General features: G+C 37.2%; 1 protein-coding gene across 1 annotated transcript in view; it reads right to left on the bottom strand.

Moving 5' to 3' along the window:
- The window catches only part of USH2A (usherin), a 391,200-nt gene that overhangs the window by 209,940 nt on the left and 163,025 nt on the right, over nucleotides 1–18,235 (bottom strand). The window contains exons 30-31 of the mRNA XM_075088896.1: nucleotides 10,956–11,069; nucleotides 8,417–8,578 (exon numbers count right to left, since the gene is read on the bottom strand). Of these exons, the coding sequence (XP_074944997.1) occupies nucleotides 8,417–8,578; nucleotides 10,956–11,069 (276 nt within the window). The remainder of the gene's footprint in view (nucleotides 1–8,416; nucleotides 8,579–10,955; nucleotides 11,070–18,235) is intronic.

Below are 18,235 nucleotides of genomic sequence, written 5' to 3'. Positions count from 1 at the left end.
TTGTAACACTCAGGCTTGTATTGTTCACACACAAGACACGACTTTTGAAAGATGAAAAATACTCAGGAAGGTCTGGACTTACAGTAACAGAAAAAGACATTAATCAGTGAAACATCCTAGAAATGGAAGTTTTAAGGAAGTTGCTCAGATCTACTGAAAATACAAGTCAAACATCTGCAAACATCAAAGACTCCCCTTTTCATAAATTTGCCTCACTGTAGCTTTCTATTTTTTCAATAAATAAAATGCTGAAAATATTTAAGTAATAGTTAATTACTCAACACCCTCGTGGCCATGCATTTAGCAAAACCAAGGAAAAGGGGAACCCCTCGTTGGGAACCCTCCAGAAGTATTATTGTGATGTTACCTGCCAGGACATTACTAATATTTATTAATATTCCACTAGTGTTAAAGGAAGGTTGGGATGTATCGGGTATAGAGAGAAGGGTCTGTGTCTAGTGCAAGACAAACACGAACGCATGTACTGCTCTGTCAGTATAATTATCACAGCTAATAAACCAACACGATTTGTAATAGCAGCATGGAAGAAAATATCTATCTTAAATGAAGTATACATCAAGTGTTTGGCAGTTCAGGAGGCCAAATGGTGCTAAATGAGTGAGGAGAAATATGAGTGTGTTTTCCAGGGCATAAGGAAAATCTCAGAGAGAAGCTTGATCTTGCAGCTTACAATATCAAGAAGGCTGCCCCACTCCTTCCAAGCCTATTAAGTTAGAGCTAAGTGAGGATTATCCTTATAAATGGATATCAAGAGATTCAAACAGAAGCAGCAGGTTTGGCCTTAGTCCATCTATGCAAGAGGTGTCATATCTTTATTTACATGAGCCCAGCATTACCTGAAACTAAGCATAAATCATTTACCAAGCATTTCAAAACGATCCTGGCAAAAGAAGTCTCTCAGGGAAGATGGAAATGCTTTTCTTTATCTATAAACATATGATTTATAAGTTGAACATAAAACCTTGCACAGCTTCTGATGTTTTCTAAAGCACTTAACAAAAAGCGTGATTGATGAAATCTTGACCTAAACTATGAGCTCATGTGTCTGTTTTATCAGCAAATTTAAAACCAGAACAAAACCCACCACTTTGCCTTACTAGCTTCGGGCAAACCACAATTACCAAACATACCACTGAAAGTAAGATCCCACAAAAAGTATTTCAGGCTATGAGCACAACATGGCCAAGAAAGCATATTCTAGCTCTTATAAATCTAATATCTCTCTGTTCAATGACAAACAGTGCTCACAAAGAGATACTATATCACTTGATAGGGCCGTATATGGAGTTCTCACTGATGAAAGACAAATGCAGAGAAACAGATGATGTCCTTCAGAAATCCCAGAGGAAGGTAGACAAGATGCACAAGGTTGGGCCGGTTTTCCCAAGAGAGGTGTGCACACACAAGATTACAACAAGCTGATCCCAGAAAGTGGTAAACCAAGAATTTGCTCCAATCTAACTGCAGTGGGGATGTCTTGGAGAAGACCAGCATATCCACACAACAGTGCAGAACACCTCCAAGATGATAACGTGTGAACAGTAAGCTCTTCTGCTTGGGACAGGCAGGGGGTGGGGGATAAAAATAAATTAAAAAAAAAAAAACACCAAAAAAACCCGAAGCCAAACAAAAAAATAACAAACCAACCAACCAAAAACAGGAAAAAAAGACCAAACAAAGCCGTATTTAAATTTTACAAATGAACCTTTGATTTAAATCCGTCCTCCTCAGGACACACTGTCTTTTGAAGAGATCTCATTATCTTTAAGTCTGCTGACCAATCTAGATACCTGTGAAGAACGGGAAGCCTATATATGTCTAGTTCCGACAACTGATTTTGAAGTACGATTGCAGGACAAAATAATCTGCGAGTTTTACATTTTTTTAGTGGTTTCAATTCTTGTCATGGAATTTAGACAACCGTGGAAATCAATGTTTTTCTTCTCTTTGTTTGAAAAACAGAGTGCAGAGCCAAAATATTTCTTGTGCTGCCAGAAGGGAAAGGAGAAAAAAGGACTCTCCCTGTTCCCTCTCCCTGTTAGCTCAGGAGAAGTTATTTGCTCCAGTTTGTGTTGGTACATACAGGAGATTGGGAGGTACCAATCACTCTCATTTTATAATTTCTGTTGCATTTTAATTTTTAGAAAGTGGTACTCAAGCAACCTGAGAGCTCAGCAATTCCAGCAGGGTTAGCATGAGTTCTCTCCTGGCTTGCTGTGTTACCCAAATCTGATCAAAGGACAAGGACTCCAGAAGCTTGTCCAGCTGTGGTTTTATAATGACACCATTAGGTTTTGCTCTATAATCAAGGTCCCTAAAAGTCTGTGTAGCTTCAGGCTTAATATCTGCGACAAGGTTAACTGAAATCTGCAGCAAGGATAACTACTTTAGCAGATTGTATCAGCAGGAAATATTTAAACACTATTTAAAAGGATTTTAAATAAGCAGATTTTATTTAACACTGCACTAATGCACTGCAATAGAAAATGATACAACAGAGCTGCTACAAATAAACATAATGCTTTTACCCTTACCCCACCCCCCTCCCTTATAAATTCCCCAGATCCATATTATTAAGTCCAATGAGTGTACCAGATCTTTCTGTCTGAAGCTGAAATACAGGAATGCCAGGCTCAGACAGCCCATTTGCCCTTTGGTTTTGTGCCTGCTGAATCTGCATTCTGGGTCTGTGGAATTAATTACGACAGTACCGGTCACTGGCAATGTCAGTGTTGCCAGTTCAGGTGTATCAAATGTGCTTTCTTATGTCCCTCCAACTTCTAGAGAAAGGCAGCTTCTCCTGTAAGACTGGTGTACTCTGCCCTCTAGTGCTAGGTGCACCAATACGTGTTTACTTAAATGCATACTCAGGCCACAATAAAGCTGAAGTAGCAGGCGTTCTTTATATGCCATCCTGGAAAACATGTTCTTTCCTGTACGCCTTATCAGCTGGATATAAGAAGTGGGCCTGGAACTGTAGCATGGTATTGCAAGACCCCAAAATAAGAAAGGGACACTGGGTCATATCTCATTGGGTTACACGCGAGACATTTCAGATAACCAATTCTAGCTGCGAAGAGGTGAAGACTAACTTTTCATTGCCCACAATGGCATTAAATAAGTCTCTGCTTTACAAAAAATGAGGAATTGTGACATTCAGAGTTATAATATACATAAATCTAGCACTAACATTGCATTGGATAGCAAACCGTTCTTTCCAAAACACTCTAGTGAAAGAACAGACTGGGTTCATTTGGTATTTATATGCATTTCACTGCAGCCTGGAAGATTGGAAATAAACTCATACCAGAGGACTACAGAATTTTCCTATTGTTTGTCCTTTAAAGCAAAAGCTGCCTGTCATCTTTGAGCAGCGCCTAAAACAAAGGAACACAAATCATTAGGATTGGAAATTAGTGGTTTTAAACATGGCTATAGCTAAAAACTGTATGAAAAGTAACTATGAGAACTACATCTTAAACCTAATATAATAAATATTTTCTTCTCAGTGATTCAGCTTCTTGCAGTTACACATCTTATTGCAATTATCCTCTACGTACAGTTCTGTGGGTTTTCTTGTTTCACTTGACAATTAGTACAATATTGATATTACGATAGTTTTTGCTTTTATTGTCATGACCTATCATTTAAAGCAAGCAATAGTAGTCATAGGGATAAAAAGGACAAAAAACTTTGCCAATTTTTCACTAAAATGTAACAATCGTGCATGTCTGTACATAATGTATACTGTAATTACTACTGGTTTAGGGCAACATAAAAAAATGCAGGTACTAATTTGGGGTTCTCACATTTTTAAGTTCAGATATGCTAAGCCCTGTTTGCACAGATGTCAAACATCTGCCTCTTCCTTACAGAAAAACAAGGCTCCCATTCCATCCTGGTTTTGTAGGATCAGCCTTTCCACACTCAGGTCAAATAACAATTTGAATAAGCCAAAGCCTAATTCACGCTCTTGGACAAAATTGTGAAGACAGCTCTTTCTCACCTTTTCCAAGGCTCTCCTTAATGTTTTGCCCAGAAAACTGGTACAAAGCAGTCTGTCACAGTTTTTTAAACTCTTTGGCATGTAATTTAAGATAACTGTATACTCGTTTAACGCAGTTGAGGATCTGCCCTTGCAACACAGTCGCCAGGATCTCTTTCCTGAAAATCTGGAAACGCTTCTTTCAGGTTGTCAGAGAAAAATAAGTTTCATACAGCTGAGAATATCTTCCTTTTAAAGATTCATGATGAGAACCATTAGATTCTGCTAGGCAAATTATACGAACATAATTTGTTAACATTGTCAAGTACCTACTGCTGCAGAAAATGCAGACGTACATCCTCAATGCCAAGCTCAGTGCAAAGATAAATTTATACAGTTTTTATTTTCTAAAGTTATCTACAAAGTCATTTTCCTTTGTAAAAATGTGAGGCAATGGACACCTTTTCTTAGTCCATCAAATGTTCAGCATTTAAGAATTGAGGAATATTTTGCTCTAATCTTTTTTCTAAGGTTTCTTCACAACAATAAGGTTTATACCAAAACAAAACTTGGCACTTGGGTCACAACCGGTCATCACTTTCTCTGCTTATACTATACCTTTCTACATTTATTAGAACACCTTCATCTTTCTGCTGGTGGTATTGGCACCAGCAGCTCACACCACTGCAGTCTAATACTTTTCAATATAAAACCCACTCTGTTTTCTCTTTCATCTAAGGCGGGGGGGAAATTTTTGAGAATAATTTAAAGAAAAGAAAAACCAAGAACCTTGCCTAAATTTAAAAATATAAAAAAATAATCCATGAAGAAGTCTCCACATTTCAGGTAAGAAGCTTAAATTTTGCAGGTGAGTGTTTGGGTGCATGAGAAAAGTCTATTTTCCTATCCCCGGGAAAAATCAACTCATTTTCCTAAAATCAAAAGCCTTTGTAAGATCCATATGTATATGTGAAGAGTTTTGAAGATAACTCTACAAGCTTCTCCATCTCCTCATAGCTGCTAGTCATCTCTACAGAACCGTAAGATACATAGGTTTGAGAACAGAACCCCACTGCAATTGTTTTCCTCAGCTGCAGCTGTTGGTCTTTGGTACAGAAGCTTCTGCATTCTCACATAGAGGAATGCAAGTGTGAATGCAGGGGCATGGATTCATACAGCCTAAATTCTAGCTGGGATCCTGGACTAAATATTTTCTCTTGGCTTGTCCCTACCCATTGGAGACATCAGGCTTTCACCGGAATTCAGGATGTGAAATAGCACCCAGACTGCGTGAGGAAGTAGTACCCCATAAGGCAAATGCGTGAAGGTGGGAAGCAGAAAAGTCACAGACAGTTAACAAAGGTGATGCTGTACAGGGGCTGGCTTCATTTCGGTGCTTGATTACACACAACACAGAAACCAAATTTTTCAATATGGGGAAAATATTTAAAGACACTAATGGATGATGGATGCCTAATGGGTCCCCCTTTTCAATGTGGTAAAGTGTACATTTGCCAGATATGCCTTTAAAGGGTTTCCTTTTTAATTACAGCTCAACCCCCAGAGGAAAAAAACACTTGAATTTCCATGAAAATCAATGAGTATTTCAAGCTCTCAACAACTGTCAAGATCAGAAACTAAGTTAACAATATATTTGCAATTATGGTGTTGAGAAAACATATCCCTCCTCAAGTTATGGATTAACAGTATGGGCCTAAACCAACCACACTTCCCATGGTCTGAAGTGAAAGTCAGTGAAGTACCCATTTGTAGACAGAATTGATGCTTTCTTAGAAATAAAGGTTTTAAAAAGTCATTTCAATAGATGCAGCACTTCAGAAAACATGGAGAGAATCTATGACTTTCTGGCACAGGCTACTTGGTCAGGAACTCAGTCGTACAGTTATTAAATTAGGCAAACCATTTTGGCAAATGAATAGGAAACAGACGCCAGAGACAATGAACTTTGTTCCTCTGTTTAGGGTCAATAACATATTATGTTGAGGCAATACATCACCAACATCACTAGTATAAATGCTGAAAGGATAGGGATAATAATATGGGAAAAACCAAAAATGTATGAAGGAGACACATATAACACTGGAAAGTCAGAAGCTGCAACTTTTCGCTGTAAAGCAATAAGCCTTGCAGTGAAAAAGAAAAAAATATTTTGTTATACCTCTTTTACCTCTAGACTATGAAGAAAAAAAAACCTGGGCTCTGAAAGGAAGCAAAACAAGGTCAAATTAAAGATATATAGATGCAGATCTAAGAAAGATCTTGAATAAATCTGATTCAGAATCACTGGGATTTCTAGTGACCCAAATCCCAGCCTGCTGGCTCATATTGCCTCTTCCTGCTCAGGCAGAGTAAGAAACTGGCAGCTAAATAAAATTGATCCAAAGTAAACAGAGCAATCTCCACACCATGTTCAGAATGGTAGGCAAGAGTGGTTCCTGTGCTGCACTGCACAGGGCAACGCATTCTGATTCACTAGCCTTCTCTTTTGAATAAGCAGGATTCTCTGTTCAATTTATGTCTTACGTCTGCCTAAAAATTAATTGAAATCAAAGTTATTAAATGCTCAATAGGACCAAAAATATAAAAATTTCTAGGAAAAAAAAAGAATTATAAATAAAAGCAGCAAGAGGTCCTCTAGGAAGCTTATAACCCAGGTGACTCTTCTTTAGACTAATTTAGCTGAATATATTCTGACATATCATTCAAGATTTAGAGGTAGGACATAAGGAACCAAGTCCTGACCCTTTTCAATTTATCCTTTCCTATATTTCTGAAGAACAACTACAGAAGTTACTTGACCACAATTTCTACCAATAAGCATTCATTTTGGCTATGAGTCAGAATACAATAAGACATGAATCTGAAACCAACCAAACAAAATGTGAACATTTCCTCAAATGTTTTACATTGCTTGTCAATTTATAACCAGGTTGCAGATGAATACATCAGTAAAACTAACTGTGATGAACTTTCAGTAATTATTTTAATAAGATTGGAAGCACAACTATTTGCTCTTTGAAATTCTTAAGAATAGTGTTATGGTATGGCAATAAGAGATTAATGGAGATCTTGCAAAAAAGATAAATGGCACTACAAGAATACCAGAAAACTGGGGGGATGGGGGAGAAATTAATTGAACCTATACTTTTGATAAATATTTATTTTTTTGCAGAAGAAAAATGCACACTAGTTTGAGCTGTCATTATGCTAACCTATATCCTATTTTTCATATTATTAGTAATACATAATGTGGTAGTTTATATTCAAAAATAAAACCAGAATGTATATACCTCATGTATTTATCCAGAAATACACTAAGGTTACTATGGTTACGAAAAATCCATTACCTTTGAATACAGAATGAAAAAGTTTGACTTAAAGTCTGCACTATTTATTATAGCCATCATCAACAGCCTTCAGGAGGTTCTCTAACTGGATTCATTTTTCAGTGTCAAAACTGACCCACCACACCAGTAGCTTATGGCCTGTGCAAGGCAAAGAAATTTGAACTATATGAATTTTTAAATATGTTTTATACTAACTGAAGATGCAGAAATGGCTTTGAATTTTAAGGCCTTACATTAAAAAGAAAGTAAAGTCCTGATACCCTTCTTCCCTGCGTTGTCTGGTATGAAATGCTTTATTTTTACTTGTACCTACTACTATACACGAATTCTGATGGGTCTAGAATAGTGCTTATGCTGTGCTATGATACTTCTAGCTCAATATTTTGTTTTTTTGTTGTTTGAACAATGTCTGAACAAATAACTTTGACACTTCATTAAACTACACCAATTACATTAAAATAGGAAGTCAGATTACCATGCTTCACTGTACTGCCAAATAACAGTAATTTAGCTTCTGTGTAATAGTTTAAGAGTACTTATATAACTTGGTTATTGACACATTGCATAACTGTTACCAGAAGAAGACGGATTATTAGTTTATGCTTTTAACAAATTAATGAAATGTGGGCTATTCAGGAAAGCAACACTGTCTCTCTAATTAAGAATAATTAAGCAAGATGGTAGGAAAAACTATTAAACCTGTACCTAATATCTTGTCTTCAACAGCTTATGGTTTACTTGTTTTGAGAGCTAGATGGTATGAGATCAAGAAGTTATAAAACCATTATAAAGATGGCTCAGGTCCTGTGAAAGAGGCCAACACAGCACAAGATTTAGCTACACCACAGCGACATTCACTTCTGAGAGTCCCAATAGAGAGTTCTGTGAAGGATTCTTTAGAAAATGGAACCCATCAGGGTTTAAAGTGCATCCAGCCCATTTTAAAATTACTATTCCTCTGAAATAAGAAGGGGTCAGTCACATAATTATTTATAGCAACTATGAGATACCCATGTAACATGCCACCTAGCAGAGAACTCACCTTTTACGACATATTTGGTTTCATTTCCAAAGTAAATTGCTACTCCATTCATATATAAAATATATTGTGTAATAATACCATTTGGTGCTTTGGGTGGACTCCAACTCATCAGCAGGAACGTGGGAAAGGATATTGCTGTGGGTGATTGCACATCTTCAGGGGCTGGTGGAAAACAAAATAAGTGTATAACATTATACTATATTATATTTCCACAAACAATAAATAATTTCAGTGAGCAGCTACTACCAGAATGATTTTTGATAAAGTTGAAATGTCAGAAGAGATTTTATGCTTGCATCATACCAGGATTTTGAGAACTTTCCTATTACACGTGAGGTTTCCTAGCCAAACAGAAACTTCTATGGAAGACAAGGATATACTCTTTGCTTTTTAGAAGAATAATTATGCTCATACAACTTTATCTTTCCAGCTTGATAACGGTGTGCAAGGGGAGGGGTACACAATTTCAGTACAGTCCTTTTTTTAATACAAATTATTTTCTTCATGCTTTTTATTCCTAACTACAGAGTGATCACTCTTTCTAATCACAAATGCAGATGCTTTATTCTTAGGCACTACTCCTTATTTCAGACTTTTCATAATTCAATACACTTAGTAATGTTTGTTTAGCGCAGATTTTATGTATATAATATACTGGAAGTTGGCAATGGATAATAATTTAAAAGCCAAGTTCTCTCACCGTTCCAATGAGTTATATGCTAGAAGCACAAGCAATCCTACTGAATATCGCAAGGGGAACAGAACTCGGGCCTTAGTCTGGGAGGAATATCTTATAATTTACAAGCTCTGTGCTAGCAATTTAAAACAATAACTAGCAGTGGCTGGCAATGTGAAAACAATATAAAGTAATGAATGTTTCAATAGGGAAACAGGGATAGCTGGAGGGTGTGATATGGTGTCTGTCTTCTGTATCATCAATTTATTGTTACTAAGAGCATGCAACAAGAGCATCCAAAAATAGAAACTCCACACATTGACTTTTTGTTCAATTCTTCTGAGGGGTAAAACGCATGTTCCCCATGGCTTTATTTGATCTCTGAGGGAGGGGAGGGGAAAAAAAAAAAAATCTATTCTTGCCTAAACCTTCCCAATATGACAGCGCATCTGAAAACGGTGGATGTTTTTCTCAAACACATGTAAGAATTCCTGCTTTATTCACTAAGCTGAGAAAATAAGACAAACAATTTATTTTTTAATGACTATATTACACCCGAAAGAAATATAAAATACTGTATTTCACGGTTACATCACAGGATCCATTAACTATTTGGTTGTCAGAGGCTACACCCTTTCATGGATAATGCCACCAGACAAATTCAGTCAGTTTATTTAGAACTTCCAAGAGGTGATAATTGACTTTTGATTTGATTGGTGCTGCTGGCAGTTGCTAACATGTTCACATCGAAACACTGTTCTAACAACGTTAGCCTGCAATCTTCAGGACTGTCCTCGTCAGGACAACGCCTTGCATGACTACTCGCTTTGGCAGCAGTTCAACACGCCAGCATTCTTTTAATCATCATGGTTCTAATTCATATAACTTCATGCGAAAATTTTGTTTAATGGGTACTGTATGACTACCTAGCTTACATGAGAAGATAAAGAACTGTGTGAGGGAAGGAATTTTGAAAACTACTCCACTTCATGGAAAATTAACTACTGTCCTACAAATACATGTCAAAGCCTTCATTACTCTACTGGCCTAAATTTGGAGTAACTGATGATTTTAACTGAATTAACATGGCTTTAGGATGCTAAAACCAGGGAATGTGGACTTTATGTTTAATTGAGAATGGAGTTAGATATGTCACAGACATTTTGGGAGCATTTGCTCCAGTAATTGATGTGTATTACTTACCAGCCTAGTCTCTAAAGTCAGAACTGTAATGTATTTTCTTTTTCTTCCTGCTCTAGTTCTTAATGTAAGCACAGAAAGCATTAATTTACACTCACAACCTTTAAGTTTGAGCACAACAACATGTAAAAGTGTTTACAAAAAAAAGCAAAAATCTGAACAGTGATTAATAAATAACTCAATTGACATTTGGAGGTTTCATCACACTGAAATAATTGTTGCCTATTGCTGGTATTTAGCAGTTAAAAGAAACCATGGAAATCAACCGTTTGATTCTCAATTTCATACTGTGCCATACAATCAATTCTTTTTAGTCAGACTGTCTCTAGATTTACTTCTGAGCCATAGTAAAATGAGGAAGCTTTCATTAATCTTTCAGATGCTTCATATTAATGACAAGGCTCTTGCATGAACAATGTAACAGCAATTAAAAAGCCCATTAATCTGCATTACAGCTATTAAAGATGCATGTCATTAAAGGGTATGGAGTTTGATTCATTTTCGCACCCCCCCAAAAAATGGAGCAATTATGGTCTGGCAATGCACTTTGTCATCAAATTAGGTTGGGGTTTTCCAGCAAATGGCTTTGCAGCATTTAGCTCTTCTCCTGTTTTATTATTCATGACTGAAATGTGGAAGTCAAGACCTTTGAAATTACTTTACCTTCTTGTGGAGTGGAGATGTTCAATGCATGCAAGCTCTCAGTACAGCCAGCCAAAGTGCAAGCAGTTAGGGTTACAGCATAGTTTGTGAAGGGATGCAAGCCTGTCAATATGCCTGCAATAGAAGAAAGCAAGGTGTTATGCATGTACAGGTTACGGACTGATTACATACATACACACACAGAAATAAAAAATTAAAGTTTTCTGTTACAGGCCTCCACTGTTACAGGCAGAAAAGAAAAATGATTTTAAGCTTTCATTCCTATTATGCCATGACTTAAATTTTGCCAAATAAATTAAGAGTAAATGGTATTTTATTCCATTCTTAATCCTAATGATGCAGCTAAATTTCTTTCAGTATGCTCATTATAACAGATACTACTTCAAGATTGAGGTGTATATTTTAATATAACAATGACAATAAAGGAGGTTTTTTTATTAGTCCATGCCTCAAAGTTTACTCAGTTATTAACTTTGTTTTTCCAATGAATTTTCACTGTCTCCCAGGACAAAATTTTTTTAATGCTTCCTCTCCAATGTTGCCCTGTTCATCCATAAACTGAAATCTCTTTTTTGTATGAAACATACTGCATGTGTTCCATTACTTCGGTGGCAGCAGATAGACCATATATTTGCTATACTACTACAGTAACATAATTCAGGTGACACAGTACCCAAGGGTTTACAAGAAAAAAAGATCTCTAATCTTATGGTTTTTCAGGTCCTGCTTATGTTAGTGAAGAGAAGTTGCTGGATTCCCACATATCGATCAGCCCCGTGTCATAGCAAATGCAACAAATCACTGCTTACCACTCCAGGAAGTTACACTATATTTTGAACTGCAATATACAGAAGGATACATGGAAAAAAATGGGGTTTACAGTCATTTTCAGAAACATCAGCAGTTCCCATTTCAAAGTAGGTCTGACAAAGTAACATGGAATGAAAACGCAGTAGTAATTAAAAGAAGGCCAATTCATGTCAAATATTATTTCAAACCACGTTCTCACCTTGACTCTCACAGCTTTTAGTAAAATCAATGGGGTGTTTCATTAAAAAAATAAAATTTATAGCAGACTATGTTATTTCAGAACTGTCCAATACTGGGATTTTGCAAAGCAGCTTCAAAATCAACAGTACCTCAGAGAACCATAATTCTTGGCCAAACATCCCGTAGTACAATAAGACTGCAAAACCCCTCAGTGTTACATGTACACAAACAGGTAGAAGAAATTAGTCCTCATTATTACTCTTGAATTACTACATAGAAAGCAACATAACTTTGCATTTCATTAAAAAATGTCTTTCTTCCCCACATAAGCCCTTTATACTCACAAAAAGAGAGAGTATTTGATGCTGGAAAGTTAACAGTTACAGCATAAATATTTTCTGAGTGGGACAATCAAAGTCGGTAAATGTTTATGTTACGTTTACATGGAAAATGTGAGATTAGCTTTCACTGAATTAGTAATGTTTGTGCCTTTTCTTGTAATTAATCGAAAAACTTCAAAGGTTGGCAATGCAATGATCTTCCCATTTAAATTCTCTGAGGTTCTATTCATACACACAGAGATATTCAGAAGTAATCACGTTTACTTCAGGGTAGCGTTAAACTAAAACCAGTTGATCAGAATCTGCTCTCTCATGTTATAGTTTTGATTTTGCAAATCTCCAGTTAACAGTGGAAAGCTGTACTGCCACCTTACCATCTAATGTACATGTGACGGGAAAGAAAAAAACCATCAGCCATCACCCAAGCAAATGTGCCTATAATCTTCCTGTGATGGAAGGAAAATATTTTTAAGAGCATTTAAAAGTAGAAAATAGGAAATAATGCTGTTTTAAAGCATTACTATCCCTGTAAAGCAAGAATAATGGAATCTACAGTAAATTCTTCAGCACAGAAATGTCATCAGGCAAATAAACAGCTTTTTTGCATAAGACTTAGCACAAAGCATTTATTTCCAGATCATAGAGAGTTAACACAGGAAAGTATAAAAGGTACTATTGGAATTACCTTCAGCAAATACACACATGCAGAAACCAAATCCTCCAACTGACATTTGCAAGTTCTCGGTCAAGAGGAGCATGGTATAGTTTATATGCCATCTCTCTATTCTACTTTACTGTGCTTTAGGAAGCAATTTCGTTTTATTTGTACATTTAGCACTTGTAGCATTCTTTTCTTATGAAGCAGTGAATTAATGCTCCTTGCATTTCCTGATGGAAGACATTCTGTGGGGTCACCAATGGCTTCAGGCACTGCGAGCTGCAGTAGCACACATCCAGAGAGATGCCTGTAGCTGTAGAAGTCTTGGATTGGGCTGTTTGGTTTACTTTTGACAAAGTAGAAAGGTTTTATATAAAGCACCTGTCGCACAGAGTGTACATTGCATAGGTACGTTTGTGAAGGGCAGAGTGAATTTTGGGGAAAAAAAAACCAAACCAAAACCAAACCAAAAAGCCTTTTGCAACAGGGCTTTTATGTTAAAAAAAAAAAATTATTCAGCAAAGGCAGCAACTTACAAACAAATTTGTTAATTTTCTAATTAATGTTTTTTTCCTTCACATGTACTCTTGCACCACTTACTTTCAACAAAGAAACAGATGTGCTGCATAGGTAGCAATAGAAAGTGCACAGATTTTATTTACATACTTCAGCAAACTACTTTTTTCTCAGCTGCCAACCTATCTGTTTGGCCAGCATCCACTGTAATCTGTTCTCCTTCATTATGTTAATCTGTGGGCGGAAAGATTTCTGTCATCTTCAAATCGCTTGTACAGCAATGGTAAACACCTTGGCCTGTCTGTAATTGGACAGGTGTCTGCATTGGTGTCACCCGGCTTTTAATTTAATTAAAGAACTGGCTGCTCTGCTCTCATTACCCACTCATTTCCTCTGCACTTTTAGTCAGTCAGTGAAATTTACACTCAGTGCCTGACTATCTTAAGAGTACAGAGTCAGCAGTCCCATAGCAAAGATCATCACTGATACACATGAATTAATCTATATCACAGCAAAATAAATTTTGTGATAAAAAATAGCCTATGATGCAACAAAGCTGGTTGACAGCTTTAAAAAACTTTCCCTAACTCCTCAATTATCACATTCTCAGACTGGCATCTCTTGTCTATAGCCAATAATTGCTGATCTGATAAGAATCCTTCAGGCTTTCTAAGATGGGATGCTAACAAAGCAAAATGTGGCCACAACCACACTTGCATATATTCTACTAATGTTAAAAGGAAAGTAGTAGATAAATTGTCACTTTGATCAGGAGATAGGATTAGAGGCATCATCAATATTTAGGAAGAGGGTCAGCCTCTCACATTTGGGATATGAGTCCCACTCATTCAGCCTGCCACTACAGAACAGCTGAATCCATCTAGACTTAAAATTTACATCATAGACTATGTTCCAAGCCTTAAAATCCACATGGGGAATCAGAGACAGTAAATCATTCTAACACACCGCTCCTATCTGCCCACTCAAAGAACCTTTGGAAATAAATTAAAGTTCTAACACAGACATTTTGACACAGTGACCCCATGAAACTGAATAATGTCATTTGTTAAATATGAATGTAAAGTTAACAGTCTAAAAGAGTGATCTGGAATCACACCTAGAACATTAAGCCCACTTTATATGCAAAACTAGTATTTAATTTTCTATAGTTTTATTTAAATGATCTTTAATTATTTGCAATATTTAAAGTTGAGGTTTAGAGTTGTGTCAGAGAGAAAACGCTAGGTTCATTCTTGCAGATAAGGGATAAAAACATTGACATGGACAGTAGAAGAGGGTCAACAATGAATTTATAGCAAAATGGATGCATGGACTAGTCAGAGTTAGTTGTATCTCTATACCCACTCCATTCATCATTCCAATGCATCCAGTATATAAGAATATTAAATATCCAGCTTCTTCCTTTCACTCCTCCGTTAAAACAGGCATTTCTTTTGTTCAATACATCTAAAAGGGAGGTCTCATATATTTAGGTAGCTCAGCCAGATTCCACAGTATTCTGGCAGATTTTCAGTGGAAAAGTTGTACTTCTCATCACGGAAAAAAACTGGTTTACCACTAAGGTATGAGGGTTAATATTCTGTTCACAAACACTGGAAAATAGATTCAAAGACAATTATAATATTCTAACAATTTCCTCATCCAGTTAAAAAACTTTTATGAAAGCAGCTGCTTCACTGTTTCAATCTGTCATCCTCCTTTCCCAGAAAGTTTCTTCAAAATACCAGCAGGTCTTCAGAGATGAAAAGACACACTTGCTTATGGTACCTTATAGAGCTTTTACTCAGCATAATGAATTGGTTAAAGAAATATAAATCGAGGTGAGTTGTTAAAAGTACATTTACTGAAGAGGCCCCTCCATAAAAACAAAACTAAACTCACTCGCCCACACACATAACTCACACAAAAAAAGCTGTTTAGTCTTACAGATGTAACACAAATATTAAAGTTCTTTTCCTCACTTCCACAAAAAAAATGCACCCAGCTAAGACTGTGGAAGAGGAAAATTTTGCAAGCCTAGTTCAATTTTTTCCCCCCCACAGGTAAATTTAGCTAATTTTCATCATAACCAAGTACTACTTTGATATGCAGCCTCAAAACTCCTCTCCGCTACTGAATATCAAGATTCCCAAAGTCAACCACAGAGCTTGCCCACACAACTTCCATTTGTTTCAGCAGCTGAGTGTATTTTTTGCCAAAGGGACTTTTTCCTTGCCAGATTTTTTTGTTGTTTCCTCCCTAACACTCTATTTCATAAGGACCTATTTTGAAATACACACATTGCAACTGAAATGACACTTGACCTTATATATTTACCTTATTTCTTGTTTAAGCTTTTTTAAAAAAGTTACCAATTCTCCCCTCCCCAAACCTAAAGACTATTTAGCCAACTTGAATGCCTGAGGTCATACAGCATCCATCTAACAAAGTCACTTGTGTGTCAAGATGCATCATTGCCACAGTACACTTAATCACAGTCCACTGACCAGAAAAGGAAGTCCTCAACTGACTTTGTGTTTTTGACAGATTGTAGCAAAAACTGTTTAAGTACATGCGTCTTCTACATATGCATTTCTGGACTGAAAGCCTGTGCACATCAATCTGTCGCATGCATCTGCATTTTTAAAGAATCTTCTACCATAAGTATAGTATGAGTCATAAAATTTTGAAGAATTATTGAACAAGAGGGCACCTGTTGCAGCTCTTTGGCTTATAAGTACAAAAAAAAAATTTACTTTGATTACTGGATTTCTGTGACTTGGAAGACCCTTTTTTTCCCCAGTGGGAGGTGGTTCCAGGAAGCCTGTTACATTCACCGTAACACAAGGCAACTCTCTCGTAACACAAGGCAACTCTCTGATAACACAAGGGAACTCTCTGGCTGCTTTAATTTGCAGAAAACCTTAGCCCGACAGTCCAATTTTGCACCAAGAGTTAATTAACCACAGAGAGTTTTGGTTCCATAATATCTATCACAATGTTACCCTTCATCCTTCACCATTCATATTCTGCAGGACTATTAATTTTAAAAGTTTGCAGAGAGAGAAAGACTGCTAACTTTTTTGCAAACTTTTTTTGAGTATGTCTATAAAAAAGCATATTCATAATCAATTCCATCCTCATAAACATAAGGAAGTTGATTATTTTTATCAATAAAAGTATTGGTACGTAGCTAAGAGTTGATGTAATTTTGATAAAATGTTCAGATTTATTTAATCAGATTGTTTGTATTTCATATGAATAAATTTCTACAACAGCATTGGACCATAAACAAGATTCACTTAGGTCTAAAATTAATCAAGTTAGAATCCTAATATTGCAGAATATTAATATCATTTATGGTTTAAAATTCATATATTGAAAATATGTTGCTAGTCTGCTAAAGCCAGCTAAATGAAAGGAGATAGGAACCTACATTCTGCCACTCTGATCTAGAGACATTAGAAGCTCAAGCACCACCTGACAACTCACAGAAACATAACAGGCATAAACAGATCTATTGGCTACCCTATGTTGCATTAGCTGCCGCAGTCAAACAGGAATCTGAGCAGGGCCTTAGGTGCAGCTTCTGGTATAGTCTCCTTCAGCTCCTTCCACCACCAGAGGCGTGCGTACATGTGGGTGAGAGAGACGGAGAGACCAAATCTCCTTAAAACACCCACAGGGACCAAAGAGGCCAACAACGAGCATCGCAGCCCTCAAGACAAGGGTCTCTGCACATGATAGTCCTCTGTGTCAGAAGGGTGCATAGAACCTTCCCGATCTGGCACTGTAAAGCACATACCATCATTCTTCCAGCTATGGGAAATATTTAGAAGTTTTCTGTCATCTATCTGTGCTTCTGACCAAAGGTTACTTCTACAAAATTACTATAAAAGATTTACCTGAAAATGACAAACATCCTTGTATTTAAGCATGGTTCAAGTACCTGATGAAGCAGATCTTGACAACCATATTTTCAATATGTTTCAGCTTTTATTACTTTAAATGTTCTGACAGATTTTAGTTGTAAGTAAATATAAGCTAAATACACCAAACCTGGTTAGTACATTGTGACTCTGGGTGTCTTCCTGAAATGTTTTAGAACATTAGAGATTTGTCCCAACTTGGAGTCTGGATTTGGGAGTCTTCCTAGTGCTCTGGCCCTATATATATTTACATTAACTTGTTTGCAATTCTTTTCTGCAAATTTCCATAAATCTCATTAACTGCAGCATAGGAGTGTTTTGAGTGTAAAGTATTTGCACAAACCAAGAGCTTTCAAGTAATTTCAAGTGCATGAAAGTAATATCGAAGTAATTCATTAATAGTTTCATGTGGCAAACAACCTCGCTGTGATAAATTGTTTATGGGGCCCACACAGATCAAAGTACCCCAAGGAAAACAACATTTTCTAAGAGCCAATAGGCAGCAAACCCTCATTTGAGGCTCACCCTGCTGGCACAGGCACTCCCCAGCCTGTGAGGTGGCCTTCCTGGGCTCCCAGCCTGTGGGGAGCAGCCAGCCCCCACTGCTCCCAGCTGTTGCCTCAGACCCTGGGGGTCCCCAAGCAGCACCACGGGGCTGCCCTGGTGACTCCCACACTCCACTGGAGGCAGTGGTCAGGGCATGGAAGTCGGTTGTAGTGCCGCAGGCTGCTTTGGCAGCGCCTGCTTGGGCCTGGCAGAGCTCCCCCAGAGAGGGAGAACCTCTTGGCCAGCGGTGTTTCTCTGAGCAGGGGCGTTTGGCAGCCAGGCAGCCAGCTTCCCACGGCC

Source organism: Phalacrocorax aristotelis, chromosome 3, assembly GCF_949628215.1.
Source record: "Phalacrocorax aristotelis chromosome 3, bGulAri2.1, whole genome shotgun sequence".
Classification (NCBI taxonomy): domain Eukaryota; kingdom Metazoa; phylum Chordata; class Aves; order Suliformes; family Phalacrocoracidae; genus Phalacrocorax; species Phalacrocorax aristotelis.
The sequence above is the reverse complement of the archived record's forward strand: the minus strand, read 5'-3'. Positions and strand labels throughout refer to the sequence as shown.